This window comes from Polypterus senegalus, chromosome 2 (genome assembly GCF_016835505.1).
Source record: "Polypterus senegalus isolate Bchr_013 chromosome 2, ASM1683550v1, whole genome shotgun sequence".
In the NCBI taxonomy this organism is placed as follows: domain Eukaryota; kingdom Metazoa; phylum Chordata; class Cladistia; order Polypteriformes; family Polypteridae; genus Polypterus; species Polypterus senegalus.
In genome coordinates, this window is record NC_053155.1 from 185053237 (window position 1) to 185069068 (window position 15832).

General features: G+C 40.3%; 1 protein-coding gene across 1 annotated transcript in view; it reads left to right on the top strand.

The window, feature by feature from the left end:
- Positions 1-8744, top strand: part of LOC120523586 (omega-amidase NIT2-like) — a 56954-nt gene extending 48210 nt beyond the window's left edge. The window contains exon 11 of the mRNA XM_039745000.1: positions 8520-8744. Coding sequence (XP_039600934.1) covers positions 8520-8614 — 95 coding nt within the window. The 3' untranslated portion in view covers positions 8615-8744. The remainder of the gene's footprint in view (positions 1-8519) is intronic.
- Positions 8745-15832: the final 7088 nt, after the last annotated feature.

Genomic DNA, 15832 nt, shown 5'->3' on the forward strand with positions numbered 1-15832 from the left:
CTTTTTAGGAAGCCGATTGTCACCCATACGGGCTACGTGTCCTGCCCATCGGAGCAGTGACTGCATCAAGGTGGTAAAGATGCTGGGTAGGTCCGCTCTGGTCAGGCACTTTGTCTTGCCACTTGATGCCGAGAAGCTTTCTGAGGCAGGTTATGTGAAAGTGATTTAATTTCTTGGCGTGACGCTGGTATACTGTACACGTTTCACATCCGTAGAGCAATGTAGAGAGGACTGCTGCACGATACACCTTAATCTTGGTTTCTTGTCTGATACCTCTCCTCTCCCACACGGTGCTGCGGAGTCTGCCAAATGTTACATTCGCTTTTGCCAGTCTGGCATTCGTTTCGTCATCCATGACAACAGTTCTGGAAAGGGTGCTGCCCTAGTAGGTGAATTTGTCCACCACGTTTAGACGCTGCCTGCTGATGGTAATGGTGGGTTACATGTAGGGCTTCCTGGGGGCTGGTTGATACATCACTTCAGTTTTCTTTGTGTTGATTGTGAGACCAAAGTTGTTGCAGGCCTCGGCAAAGATATCAACGCTGTGCTGCATGTCGGCTTCTGAGGCAGCGTTGAGGGTGCAGTCATCCGCGAACAGAAGCTCGTTGATGGTGTTACATTTGACCTTGGTTTTCGCTTGAAGCCTCTTAAGGTTAAAGACTGATCCATCGGTACGGAAACGGATTGACAAGCCCGTAATGGAGTCCTTGAACGCGTCAGCCAGCATTGCAGAATACATGATACTGAAGAGTGTGGGGGCCAGGACACAGCCCTGCTTCACGCCGTTTGTGACAGGGAATGCTTGAGATGACTGACCGTTGTCCTGGATTTGGGCGAGCATGCCATCATGCAACTGTTGAATGATGGCCGTGAACTTGTCAGGGCATCCGTACTTCTTCATGATTTTCCACAGGCCATCTCTGCTGACTGTGTCGAAAGCCTTGGTCAGGTCAATAAATGTAGAATATACTGTAGGTCCGTATTTTGTTCCTGGCATTTCTCTTGGAGGTGCCTGGCAGCAAACACCATGTCGATAGTCCCACGTTCTTTGCGGAAACCACACTGACTCTCGGGTAGGAGACCTTGCTCAAGATGTTCATTCAGGCGGTTCAGTAGGACACGGGCCAATATCTTGCCTGCGATGGACAGTAGTGATATTCCGCGGTGGTTATCGCAGGCCTGGCGGTTTCCTTTGCGTTTATACAGGTGGATAATGGAAGCATCTTTGAGGTCCTGTGGTACAATTTCGGTCTGCCAGATGATCTGGATTAGACACAACAGCTTATCCTTCAACGCTGGTCCACCCTCTTTGTAGATTTCGGCAGGAATCATATTGGAGCCAGGTGCTTTACCACAGGACAGCTGGCGAATGGCTGTCTGTATCTTGTCCAACGTTGGAACAGAGTCCAGTGCCTTGTTTGCTGGAACCTGGGGCAATCTTTCAATGGATTCATCGTTGATGGTGGAAGGCGTATTCAACACACTAGCAAAGTGTTCCGCCCATGTTTCTAAGATTTTTTCCTTGTTTGTGATAAGTGTAGAGCCGTCTGCACTGAGAACAGGGGAAGCTCCTGTGGTGGTAGGGCCATATATTTCTCTCAGGCTTCTGTAAAAGTTCTTCATGTCTTTCCTGTCTGCAAAGCCCTGAATCTCATCAGCTTTCGCACTCAGCCAGGAGTCTTGCATCCGGCGCAGTTGCAGCTGGACGTTGCTGCAGATGCTTCTCAGTGCGACTTTCTTTGCTGTTGATGTTGGATCGTCATGTAGCGCCTTGTATGCCTGGCGTTTTTGCTGAAGTAGCAGTTGGATCGCTGTATTGTTTTCATCAAACCAGTCCTTGTGTTTCCTGGTAGAGAGTCCAAGGCGCTCAGCGGCTGTGCTATACACCGTCTCACGAAGTGTGGTCCACGCCGTCTCCGCGTCCTGGTTATCCGGTGTGATGGAAGCAAGGCGTTCATCCAGGGTGTCAACAAAGGTCTGTCTGACATCGGGATCTTCAACTTGCTGATGTTAAGGCGTTTCGGAGCTTTAGTGGCTTGAGGTCTTCTCTTAGGTTGGACAAATGAGACAATGAGGCGGTGATCTATCCAGCATTCAGCTCCGCACATGGCCTTAGTCACCTTCACGTCTTGTCAGTCCTTGTTTCTGATGATGACGTAATCGATTAGATGCCAGTGTTTTGAGCGGGGGTGCATCCAGGATGTCTTGTTGCGTGTGGGGAGGTTGAAGACTGTGTTTGTTATTAGAAGGCCATGTTTAACACAAGTCTGAAGGAGCAGCAGGCCGTTGCTGTTGCACTTTCCAATCCCATGCTTCCCCATCACCCCTTCCCAGGGGGTGTTATCTCTGCCAACACGTGCATTAAAGTCTCTGAGAATGATGAGTTTGTCAGCAGTAGGAGTGGAGGAGATGACGGTGTTCAAGACTTCGTAAAAACTTGTCTATGGTCTCTTCTGGGTTTGTCATGGTGGGTGCATATGCGCTGACAATGGTGGCAGCCTTCGTTCCATGGATAAGTGGGAGTTTCATCGTCATGAGACGATCATTGATTCCTTTCGGGGAACTGGAGACTTTGCTCGCAAGAGAGGTTTTGATAGCAAAGCCAACTCCAGCTTCTCGCCTTGAGTCGGGGTCGTGTCCGCTCCAGTAGAATGAGTAACCAGCAAGCCTTTCTGTAAGTTCTCCTATACTGGAGAGTCTGGTTTCACTGAGAGCGGCGATGTCTATGTTGTATCTAGAAAGTTCGTGGGCAATGAGTGCCGTACGTCGTTGGGGTCGGTCTATGTTATCCTTGTCAAGCAGGGTGCGGATGTTCCATGTGGAAAGTTTTAATGAAATAGATTTTGTTTTTAAATTTCGACTGTGTAGTTGGGTCCCCACCGACCACGGCTAGCCGGCCAGGGTAGAAAGGAGGAGGCAATGTTTGGGGCACCTTTTCTAGCCCCTTCCTCATACATGGAGGTGAGCAGTGCTGTCCTGAATAGGGTTGCTCAGACACTCAGGTGGCTGCCGAACTCCACTTCTGCTCCGGTAAGTGAAGAGCGACCCTATGGCCTGAGTCGCCTGTGTGCAGGCTTGTGGCTACGATTCCCAGTGCACCACACCTGTCGCTTACCCATCGCCACAGGGCTTGAAAGATGATGTGAGATTGATGACTGATGACTTGCGCGGCTGACTTTGTTTATAGTGAGAAAGAGTTGCGCAGTGTCGACCTCACTCTCTCGTCCGGGACAACCTGTATCCAGTGGCAAGACCTAAGTCATGACGACCGGAGATGGGTACAGATGTAGTGGATGACCAAGATGTTCTACGTGCCTCATCTTGCTCTATGCACTCCACGGTGCATTGCTGTAATCACCTTCACCTCTGTTGGACCTAAATGATCTCTTCCGCAGGTTCCGCCGATGTCCAGACTTCGCATACGTAGGTAGGCAGACCTAGGCAGACCTAGTTCACCGAGGGTTTGGGCCCATCGGCTACCCTCACCTGGTTTAGCCGGCCAGTGGAAGCCATTGTCCGAGGTATGGCCACTGTTGCATGCTAACAGCTGCGGGGAGCCACAGGTGAGAGCTGAGTGACAGATGAGGACCAAAGTGGACGAACTGCTCCCGGGAGCACCACGTGTTCCCCAATCTGAGGTACTACCTATTCCTGTATACTCCATATATCCCTGCACCAGTACTAAAGGTAAGTGGGTTAGACATGTGTGTGCTGAACTGCACATACTGTTTCTTATCAGTAAGAAAGACTGTAATTGAGTGGTAGATTGAACTAGGCAGGGTGAACTCGGTATGTTTCTTATCTAGGAGCTCAAGGTTAATTGTATAGAAAGCAGAGCTAAAGTCCACAAACAAGATCCTCCCATATGCCACCGGCTTATCAAGGTGTTGGTAAATAAAGCTCTGACCTTAACTTATTGCATCATCCACAGACCAGCTGACTCTGTATGCAAACTGAAATGGGTCCTGTCCAAAGACATGCAGGTTAGGTGCATAGGCGATTCTAAATTGTCCCTAGTGTGTGTGTGTGGGTGTGTGTGCCCTGCAGTGGGCTGACGCCCTGCCTGGGGTTTGTTTCCTGCCTTGCACCCTGTGTTGGCTGGGATTGGCTCCAGCAGACCCCTGTGACCCTGTAGTTAGGATATAGCCGGTTGGATAATGGAGGGATTGTCTTTCAAAGCAACAATAAAACTAATTTAACTGATAAAATAGACTGGGATTAAGTAAGCTGTCATTTAGTATTTAAATAAAGATCTCTACTGAAAAAGAAATAAAGAGCACCTTAAAGTGTTGACATTTTATTGAGTCGGTTTAGTGATCCCTGTTGCTGTACAAAGCCCAATTTACCAGTAATGTTGACAATCTCTCCTATCACAATCCTAAAGATGCATCAGAGACAGAAAAGAAATTTGAAGCTACACGGCACTTGGAGAATGTGTATCTTCAACCTCTTCTATAGGCATCAAAAATTGGGAAAGGGCAGTTGCTAGTCAATAGTCTGATTGGAGGGGAGGCAACTTCCTATGTAGTGAAATTTTTCTGTGGAGAAAACAAAGTAATGTGCACAGTGGGGTGCTTAAGTGTGTCTAAATGTGGAAAATATTCAGCATGCCAAGGTTTTAAAAGCACATTGTGCTTTTCCTCTATGATGAAAGGCACAAACAGAATTTATTTTACTTATGTCTGATACAGTGTATAACATGCATGAAGCTGCAGAAAAGAACACAGGTAAACACAGTCATGAGGAGCAGTTTACAACTTTAAAAAACTCCTTTTAATGAGGTTTGCAGTTTGCAAAATTGCCAGCAAAATGATTTTTTATGTTTGTTTTATGAAACCGTATGCAAATCAAAACTTGTCCACCACCATTGTTATTCTCTGTGTGTTTATGTACTTCATGTATACTTCAGCCTGGGCTGTCTTTGGCTTCATATGAACCTGGAAACAAATAAGAGGGTTTAGAAAATTAGAATATGGTGGTGGAATTATTTTGGGAAAAGTGGCTTTGAACTGCGTAGATTTATTTACAGTGCAAATGCAAATAATAATGGCTGAATTATATTAATAAACGGTATCCGGTTTAGGTGCTAGATTTTTCTCTGCGTATCTATTAGTATCTCTTTTGTTCCTGAATTAAGCACAAATCCATACACTAATAAGGACATGTTGCATAACTGGGAACCCAAAGGAAAATTTTACTGCTCAAAAATTGATCTTTGATGGCTTATCGGACTTAAAAGAGATTCTTATTTTATTTAAGAATCAACTTTGCCATGGATGTTTTAACTTAAATTTCTTAGGAGAAATGGATTTAGACAGAAAGGAGACATGAAATACAACTGCGGTTAAAGGAGTCAAAATTGGAAATTTCTATTGAAAAGCTTGTTATATTTTTGTCTAGTCGACAACAGTAACATTTGTTTATATAGCATATGTTTTCATACAAACAATGTAGCACAATGTGCTTTACAAAATGTCAAAAATGTTACAAGAAAAGAAAAACAAATTAGATTAGGCAACAATATTAAAGAGTAAGCAACAAAGAAGAAAACAAATAAATCTACTGAATATGATCTTAAACAACAGGTAAATATCAAGTAGAACAGTAATGTCCTTATATACAATATGATGATATAAGTCTCAAAAGATGAGTACAGTGATAAGGTCAGATGGCTGGGAGGACAGAAAATAACAACAAAAAAAAAACTCCAGTTAGGCAGGAGAAAAAAAGACAAAATCTGCAGGTGTTCCAAGACCAAAAGACCGCCAAGCCTCTACTGGACATTCTACTTAACATAAATATGTAGACCCCAAATTGTACATACTTTTGAACTGATGCCATTACCCAAGGTGACTTACAACATTTAAGATATGATTGGTTACATTTCTTAAGTTCTAATTGGAGCACCAGCAGATGAAGTGACTTTCTTGTGTCACTACTGGCATTTGAACCCAAAACCTCAGTGAAGTCTAGAATGTAACTCTCAACATTTTCAGTGGGCCAAGATTTTGTATGGACTGCACTGGAAGGCAGCAGTTAACATGGAAAAGGGAATCTAGAGAAGTTGCAAATTGAAATGCCTTAATTTTTGAATGGTAAAGTCCAAACTATTAGGACTGTACCCCAGTGTCTGATATTCCACCTCTTATATATATATGGACTTGTCATTGTTTTAAATGAGGTCTATTAGTGTGATGTCATCTGCAAATTTAAGAAGTTAAAGAGACGAGGTACAATCATTTGCATATAGTACTGGGGAAAGGACACATCCCTGTGGTGCACCAGTACTAAAGGTTAGTGGGTTAGACATGTGTGTGCTGAACTGCACATACTGTTTCCTATCAGTAAGAAAGTCTGTAATTGAGTGGTAGATTGAACTAGGCAGGGTGAACTCGGTATGTTTCTTATCTAGGAGCTCAAGGTTGATTGTATAGAAAGCAGAGCTAAAGTCCACAAACAAAAGGGAATGTAGAGAAGTTGCAAAATCGGAATAGCAAGACTAAGGTCATAATTCTGAAGATGTGACTAAAGTGAGCATCATGTGAACCAGCCACCATAGTAGGAAACCAATACAAAAAATTGCCACTTCAAAAAGACATTGCTCGATGTAAATAAACAGAAGAATATTTCATAAGCAACAACAAAAACAAGACAAGAATAACCACTAAATTGTTTTGTAGGAAGAATTTGTAAACTTGGAATACAAGGATGTGTTCAACACCGAGTTTTATTCACCCGACAATACTGGCGTCATGTGTCACACAGTTTTGTTGGCCTTGCTTAGCGATGATATGGCAACAGTCAGCAAAATGTCTGATAATGGTGGCACCCACAATCCATCCAAACCAGACACATCGACTCACGATCACTTACAAGCCTTACAGCAAAATACACACCGGGTGAAGGAGAGGATGGTGAGGTCCCAGTCCAGACAGTCTTGATCGTACAACCAGAGACATACAGTAAGCTTATAAAATTCTCGGTTGGGAAGAAAGTCTGGATCAGGACTCATCCCCAGGGGTTGTGTTAAAAAAATGCTTTAGCTGCCTGACATTTTTTTGCAATCGTTTTGTTCAACCCACTGAATTAAATCTGAAAGTCTGCACTTCAACTGCATCTGAGTTGTTTCATTTAAAATTCATTGTGGTAATGTACAGAACCAAAATTAGAAAAAAATTTTCTCTGTCCAAATATTTATGGCCCTAACTGTATGTTATCATGATCTGGCTTGCAATTTTAATTGATCATTGATTTTCTGGTGTATGAAACTTTTAAGTTGGCAGACTCTGCCACACTCCCAAATACAGAAAGCATTGAATTTTTTATTTGTTTCAAATGTCAGAGTTAAGTATGGCAATTCAGAATTTAACGCGTTTCGTATAATGTTTTGCAGTATGACCTAAGCTATGATTTCTTATTAAGCAATCACATTGTTTTCAATATTCCTGATTAATGATAAGTACCTTTCTATACTAATAAAACAAAAAGATGTAAATTAATTCAACTCTTTTTTAATTTACAGCTTATCAAAAGAAAGTGAAGTTTTATGTGTTTCCGTTATATCATTTGTTTCTACTGCATGGTAATTAATTGCATCATTGATATTTGGATTTCATTTCTAAGTCATATCCATAAATCACTGTTGATTCATTTTTATTTTATAACTATTTATATTAGCTATAAAGTAAACACATTCACATCCCCAAACTCAAAAATAGTGAGAGAAAAACATTTAATAAAGTTTGTACCTTTTCTTCAGTCTGGTTTTGTACTTTGGCTTAAGTTTTGGTGAGTTGTTGCTCCATGTACTGATCTAAGCCATGACTGACCACTCTTCTGTCAGACTCTTTAGACTCGTTTACATTTCTGCTGCTCACTATCCTATATTAACAAACACCATATCTACTGCTGTCTAGTGACCAATGTCGACCTTTTAAACCAGTATCGCTGTATTATTTTTACAATATAAGATTTTTGAGTTACAAGTTATGCTAATATATTATATGTTTTTCCTCAGGTTCTAGTGAATCGCACCTTTAGTGCATAGTTTCCTGTAATAGTCTCTTCAAGCAAGTGATTAACAAGAGAAAGTGTGAAGTTCTTTTTTTACTTTTAATTAGTTATTCAGTAACAAGCAATAGATAGCACCATAACTGATAAAGGATTGGTAATGGAAATCGTACATGACCAACCTTCACAGATTTTGTTTTCCCAGTGTGAGAATGTTGGTGATTACATGAGTGGTCATTGTGCCCTGTCCATGGCTGTTTCTCTTATGCCTCTAACATGTAAAGTTATCTATTTTATGTTCTGCCAGCTCAGTTTCTACACAACATAATATGTACAGTATGTTATGTTATTTGGCTTTTTCAAATTGACCCTGTGTAAATGTCAGAGTTGATGAGTCTGAGTGAGGCCTACAATAGACTGACACCTTGTTCAGGGTGGTTTCATGCCTTGCACCCAATGCTACTGGGATGGCTTCAGATGTAATTTACTCTGTTTTATTCGTCTTGCAGATTTGCAGTATCTGGCAGATATTCGTCAGCAGATTCCCCTCCATTTCCAGAAGCGCCATGATCTTTATGGAGAAGTGGGCGAACAGAAGCATTAGTCCTATGAATTTTGCTGCCTACCCAGGAGATGAATGCGAACAGTAAAATATTCTAAATCTTGAATCAAGTGTAATGTTTTATATATTTCTAAATCAGCGAGGGTAAAAATAAAGTTTTGGTTTATTATTATTCTCAGGAAACAATTACTTTATAGTCCTTTAAAGCAACACCGTGACTTGCACAATCATTCTGGTGTAAGGGTGCTGTATGTGTGGACGTGTACATGGGTGTTTACGATCCTGTTCAGGAATGATTTTGATGCAGTTAGGAAGAAAAGACTCTTATCCGCATAACTCCATATAACACATCCTGGAAAACACATGGATTAGAGTTACTGGAAAACCTCACATTGACCGTTTGTTCATTGTTCTGGTTTTTCCTGTTTAATAGAGGATTAGTAATGTACTTGTATCAATAATTGAAACAATTCTGGTGATTATAAACTGTTTAATTAATATGGTGCTACAGTGGAATATATTGTTATTTTATTAGAATGAATGTGTTACGTGGAAAATTACAAAAAGTGTTCAAAAGGAAATTATGTCAAATAATGCTTTCAAGTAAACATTATTTAACTTACCATATGGATACTTATTACATAGATAAACTGAAATTAACTGGTGCTTTTTAAATAACAAGTCCTTAGATAAGAATGTTCTAGCAAAGATGATTAGATTAGATTAAAATAGATTGATACATTTTATTAATCCCAAGGGGAAATTCACATGCATACAGCAGAAGAAATTTAAAAAAACAAGGATACAGACACACAGGAAACATAATACAGCCAATCATTCAATTATTTGATAAGTAAATTACAATAAATAAATGTACATTGTGCAGATTTTTCAAAATGAATTTAGAGTACATCAGGAGGAAACTTTGAATTCCCTGATAGCAGTGGGCAGAAAAGAGTCCCAGAGGTGCTTCTTAGCACACATGAGCCTGTGTCTAAATGTGCTACAAGAAAGCACCTCCTGGAGGTGATGGAGAAGATGTTTCATGATGCCATACAATTTTTCCACCATCCTCTTTTCCACAACAGCTTCTGATATGTCTAGAGTTCTCTGTGTGATACAGCATGTGTTCCTGATAAGTTTGTTCAGGCATTCTGCACTCTTTGAGCTAAGGCTGCTTCTCCAGGAGACCACAACATAGAACAACACATTGGCTACTGCAGACTGGGAGAACTTTTCCAGAAGCTTGTTGCATACATCAAAAGACCTGAGTCTCTTTAGGAAGTACAGTCTGCTCTGGCCCGTCTTGTACAGAGCCACTGTGTAGTCAGATCAGTCCAGTTTGTTATTCATGTGAACCCCAAAGTACTTGCAGTTCTGCACCACTTCCATGTCCTCCCCCTCAATGGTGACTGGTGTCAGGGGCAACTTGGCATGCCAAAAGTCCACCACCAGTTCTTTTGTCTTGCTGATGTTGAGTTGTAAGTTGCTGTCCCTGCACTACAAGACGAAGCCCTCCACAACCTTCCTGTACTCTAATTAGTCCACAATATTTATGATGGACAAGTTATCTGAAAATATCTGTAGGTGGCAAGGGCTGATATTGTTCTGGAAGCCTGTTGAGGGTTAACAGGGAGGGAGACATGACAGTTCTTTGATGTGCTCCAGTATTGCACACCACAATTTCTGACACATAATCCCCCAGCCTTACAAAAATGAATTAACCATTCAAGAAAATTTTTTAAAAATTCTTTGTCTTCAGTTTCACTTAACACACTGATTTTCATAAATATAATAGTAACAGAACTGGCCAAGGCACAGGTTTTACTAGCTCCTCTAAGTTCCAGTAACCTGGTTCATTTCCAGACCAAGTCCTATCTTTTTGAAAATGGAATAATCCCCCATGTCTTTATAGGTTTTCTTGCACTTCTCAAATATGTGCAGGTTTAGTTTACTCAGTGTCTTTAATATGATTTGGTATGGCCATGTTTGTGTTAGAATTTGTCCTGTCATGTACTATTCCTAATGAGTTCTTGTCTTGTACCTCATGCTGCCAGGACTGACTCTCCACACTTAGTGGATGAATAAAAAAAAAATATCCTAAATTCATAAACAGTATCTTAATTATTTAAAAGTATGTAGATTTATAAAAGAAAACAAGAGAATTAGGTGTCACTGCCAGAAAATTGATGATCCTGCCTTTCGACTTATTTATTTTCTGCTTTTCATCACTTGTAGCATGCATTAAGTTTTGTTACACTCTGATACTTTGTTTTCACAAATTTCTTACCATCATAATAAACATATTAATTCATTAGCAATATTGAGAATAGCAGACCAATACACTTCAGTAAATGGTATTGAGTACAACGGTTCTAGAATGGTAAAAACACTTCCGCCCATCAATAATTTACTTTTTAAACAGACATTGTAGATTTTATTTGTTCTTGAAGGAAATACATTTTTGATATACCTCATATAAAAAAACTAGAAAACATACTGTATTAGCTTATTACTGTGTATCATATTCTGTGTCTGTACTAACTGGAATGCATTGTTTTTTATAATTACCAAATAAACTCATTTTTTTCTTAACTTATTTCAAATAAAACAGTCCTTTTGTATTTTTATTTGCTTGTTAAGGCTTAGCAGAAAAAAAATAGGCAGTACACATAGAGTATAAGGTAACTTTTTTTTTTTTAAATCCCACATATCCAGTGCGACTGAAGATCCAATATTGAAATGCCACTCAAGTTGTTCTTAACCACGTTCCCCAGTGAGACCCCCTTTGGATGCACCTTAAAAATGAGAAGTCTCTTTGAATGGAACCATTATGGACAAAACTTTCATAATTTCCAGAGAGGCAAAGCTTCTTTGTAAAGCCTACATGCCTACAAGAGAATTCTTTGGGGTTTGTGCCAATCAGTGGATTTAATTCCCAACTGCCAATCAAGCCATTTTTATTATAAGAATTCGTAGATTATAAAATAGACAGTTTTACAGTAAGTACAATCTTAAGAGTACAGTATGGTAAAAAGCTCCAAGATAGGCGAGACAAAGATATCATGCAGAATGAGAAGTTGATTTTTTTCACAAATTGCATATTTTCTGTTTAACTCAACACAAGCAATTGCATAACCCTAACATGTTTGTGCAAACTTTCCCTTTGACTGGTTCCACAGGAAGAACTCAAAAACAACAAATATTCACCTAGACACTGGCCCAAATCACAATCACCTCACCTTGTTCCCTTTACATTCATTTGTTACACTTTACTGTCCATCCGCATATGTGTAGCTGAGCCCTTGCAAACACTACTCCAGCATGTGGAATATTGTTACTCCTACCTTTTGACACTCTTCACACCTCCTCAGCTTCACCACAGATCCCTCAAGCTGTGCTGATTCATCAAAAACTGTTCTCCAGCCCACTTCATACAGGCTTTCATTGCTTCCCCCTACTGCTGAAAGAATAACATACGTGAAACAATGTATTGCATAAAGTGTGAGAAACAAGAAACAAAAGAGAACTACAAGAAACAAAAATGCTTCCTCCTTGAGTGAAAATGGATACTTGTTAATTATCAGTCACAATGGTGGCATCAGCCAATTGTGGAAAAAAAAAACAAATACCAGCTGAATGACATCCAAAGATACAGAAGCCACACTTAATCATATACAGCGCATCCGGAAAGTATTCACAGCGCATCACTTTTTCCACATTTTGTTAAGTTACAGCCTTATTCCAAAATGGATTAAATTAATTTTTTTCCTTAGAATTCTACACACAACACCCCATAATGACAATGTGAAAAAAGTTTACTTGAGGTTTTTGCAAATTTATTAAAAATAAAAAACTGAGAAATCACACGTACATAAGTATTCACAGCCTTTTCCATGAAGCTCAAAATTGAGCTCGGGTGCATCCTGTTTCCCCTGATCATCCTTGAGATGTTTCTGCAGCTTCATTGGAGTCCACCTGTGGTAAGTTCAGTTGATTGGACATGATTTGGAAAGGCACACACCTGTCTATATAAGGTCCCACAGTTGACAGTTCATGTCAGAGCACAAACCAAGCATGAAGTCAAAGGAATTGTCTGTAGACCTCCGAGACAGGATTGTCTCAAGGCACAGATCTGGGGAAGTTACAGAAAAATTTCTGCTGCTTTGAAGGTCCCAATGAGCACAGTGGCCTCCATCATCCGTAAGTGGAAGAAGTTCAAAGCCACCAGGACTCTTCCTAGAGCTGGCCAGCCATCTAAACTGAGTGATCGGGGGAGAAGGGCCTTAGTCAGAGAGGTGACCAAGAACCTGATGGTCACTCTGTCAGAGCTTCAGAGGTCCTCTGTGGAAAGAGGAGGACCTTCCAGAAGGACAACCATCTCTGCAGCAATCCACCAATCAGGCCTGTATGGTAGAGTTGCCAGACGGAAGCCACTCCTTAGTAAAAGGCACATGGCAGCCCGCCTGGAGTTTGCCAAAAGGCACCTGAAGGACTCTCAGACCATGAGAAACAAACTTCTCTGGTCTGATGAGGCAAAGATTGAACTCTTTGGTGTGAATGCCAGGCGTCACGTTTGGAGGAAACCAGGCACCGCTCATCACCAGGCCAATATCATCCCTACAGTGAAGCATGGTGGTGGCAGCATCATGCTGTGGGGATGTTTTTCAGTGGCAGGAACTGGGAGACTAGTCAGGATAAAGGGAAAGATGACCACAGCAATGTACAGAGACATCCTGGATGAAAACCTGCTCCAGAGAACTCTTGACCTCAGACTGGGGCGACCCTAAGCACACAGCCAAGATATCAAAGGAGTGGCTTCAGGACAACTCTGTGAATGTCCTTGAGTGGCCCAGCCAGAGCCCAGACTTGAATCCAGTTGAACATCTCTGGAGAGATCTTAAAATGGCTGTGCACCAACGCTTCCCATCCAACCTGATGGAGCTTGAGAGGTGCTGCAAAGAGGAATGGGCGAAACTGGCCAAGGATAGGTGTGCCAAGCTTGTGGCATCATATTCAAAAAGACTTGAGGCTGTAATTGCTGCCAAAGGTGCATCGACAAAGTATTGAGCAAAGGCTGTGAATACTTATGTACATGTGATTTCTCCGTTTTTTTATTTTTAATAAATTTGCAAAAACCTCAAGTAAACTTTTTTCACGTTGTCATTATGGGGTGTTATGTGTAGAATTCTGAGAAAAAAAATGAATTTAATCCATTCTGGAATAAGGCTGTAACATAACAAAATGTGGAAAAAAATGATGCACTGTGAATACTTTCTGGATGCACTGTATGTTTAGCAGGCCAAATGCACAAGGATTAATGGACCAGACAAGGTCAAAATTGGGGGATCAAAGATACAGAATTACCAAAACTCCAATGGCCAAATGAGAAACAGAGAACTTTGCCACACTTTATTGCTTAATTATAAAGAATAAGCCTTTTAAAATTTATCCACAGTACTGGATGTTGGAGGACACATCAGTGTGTGTGCTTTGGTATGTGGTGTTATACTTCTCAGCAATGGTCCTCAACATTGGTGTTAACAAGTATTTTTGAAGAGTTTGCCACCTAGCAAACACACCACCCTTTGCCATCTGGCACTCTTCAGAGTTGGACCAGATATAAGCATCATGTGTACTCCCACACATCTTGGCAACAATGTTTGTAAAATGTCCTTGATGGTTACAAAAGATATTTTGACAGGTGTAGATAGGATTCAAGAGGCTAGGAGTACAAAGAGGGATGAGTGTTCAATCCACTACACCTAAAATGGCAGGTATGCTTATAATTACATGAAAACCAATTGTAGTGTCATGCATAGCATACCATCTATATAAATGTAATGAATTATTATTATTATCCTGTTCCAAACTGTCTGCGCCTAAATGCATGTTGCAACAGAATTTGGTCACTGCATGCAAAGAAAGCTTGTTTGTTGAGTGATGGGTTTTTGTCCCAAACAAATAATTTAATTAGAAGTCAATCATTACTCAAGCAACATTTACATGTATCATTTTAAGTATACCTTAATTAAATATATTTAGTCTTGAACAGTGGATTTCTCAGTCTTTCTTAACTGCTTCTTGTTTCTTAACTTGGTACCAGTTAACAGTGAGATGCAAATTATCAAGGAACCAGAAGTTCACATTATAACTTGGTCTCATTTATGCTTGTGTATGTGTTAATGGTGAAATACCTGTTTGAATAAAATATTTGTTAAAAAAAATGGAAGAGAAAAAGAGATTAACAGATTTACTAATCTGCTCTAAGCTGCAACTCACCTAGATGATAACACTGGAAAAGAAAAGAAAAAGGTACAATGTAAGAGTAACTTTGGGTTGCAGAATTAAATTAAGTCTTAGAATTAAATAAAAAATTCTGTTATCAGCCATGATTGGCTTCTTATAAAAGAATTATGTTAGAACAAAAATCTGTAGACACTGTCACCATCCAGGACCTAATTAAGAGGTACCCTGTTCTAGAACTTCCCAGCACACCGATGCCTTTCCAAGATTTTCTGCCGTGACAACACTGTATGAAAATGAGCCACATGCAAATGGTCGCAGACCATTTGCACAAAGCTCAGGTATTTGCTGAGGCGAGTTAACTTTGCAGAGCATGGATAAAACTAATTGCATGTAAAGCTGATTTTTGATAATCTGTAGTTATCAGAAAATTCAGAGTGGGTTGTGGTGTCATTTAGGTGACTTTCTGAGTTTCACTAGTAAAATATTAAAAAATAAAATATATTGTAATTGAATATCAGCCAGTAAAAAGAAAGAGGTTATTAAAAAATTTCTCAAGAATGAGCTGATACCCACAATTCACACACAGGTGTTTGTGGTTACATTCAATGCATAAAAGTCATCTTGCTTTTGAAATCCCTGTAAGATTACCCATTGCATGCACATTCCCTGAAAATCCGATGGATGACGAAATTGGGATTGTTCAATGGGGTTTTACAGCAACATTTGGTTAAAGTTTATTATTCTTCATATTGTATTTGTTGAATACAGCAGTCAATACAGAGAAGTTTTTCTGACCTTCATCCTGATATTGTTGAAATCAGAAATGAACAAGTGGAGCAGCATGTCACCTAGATACATTCCCTTAGTGCTGAGACCCAATCTCTCCGCGAGAAACTTAACAAACAAGAAGACAGAGCAGGGAGAGACAACATCAGAATTATTAAAGTTTCAAATAATGCTGAGAGTGGGAATAAGCTCAACTTTCTGAAGAAAGAATGGCCTGTTTGATTT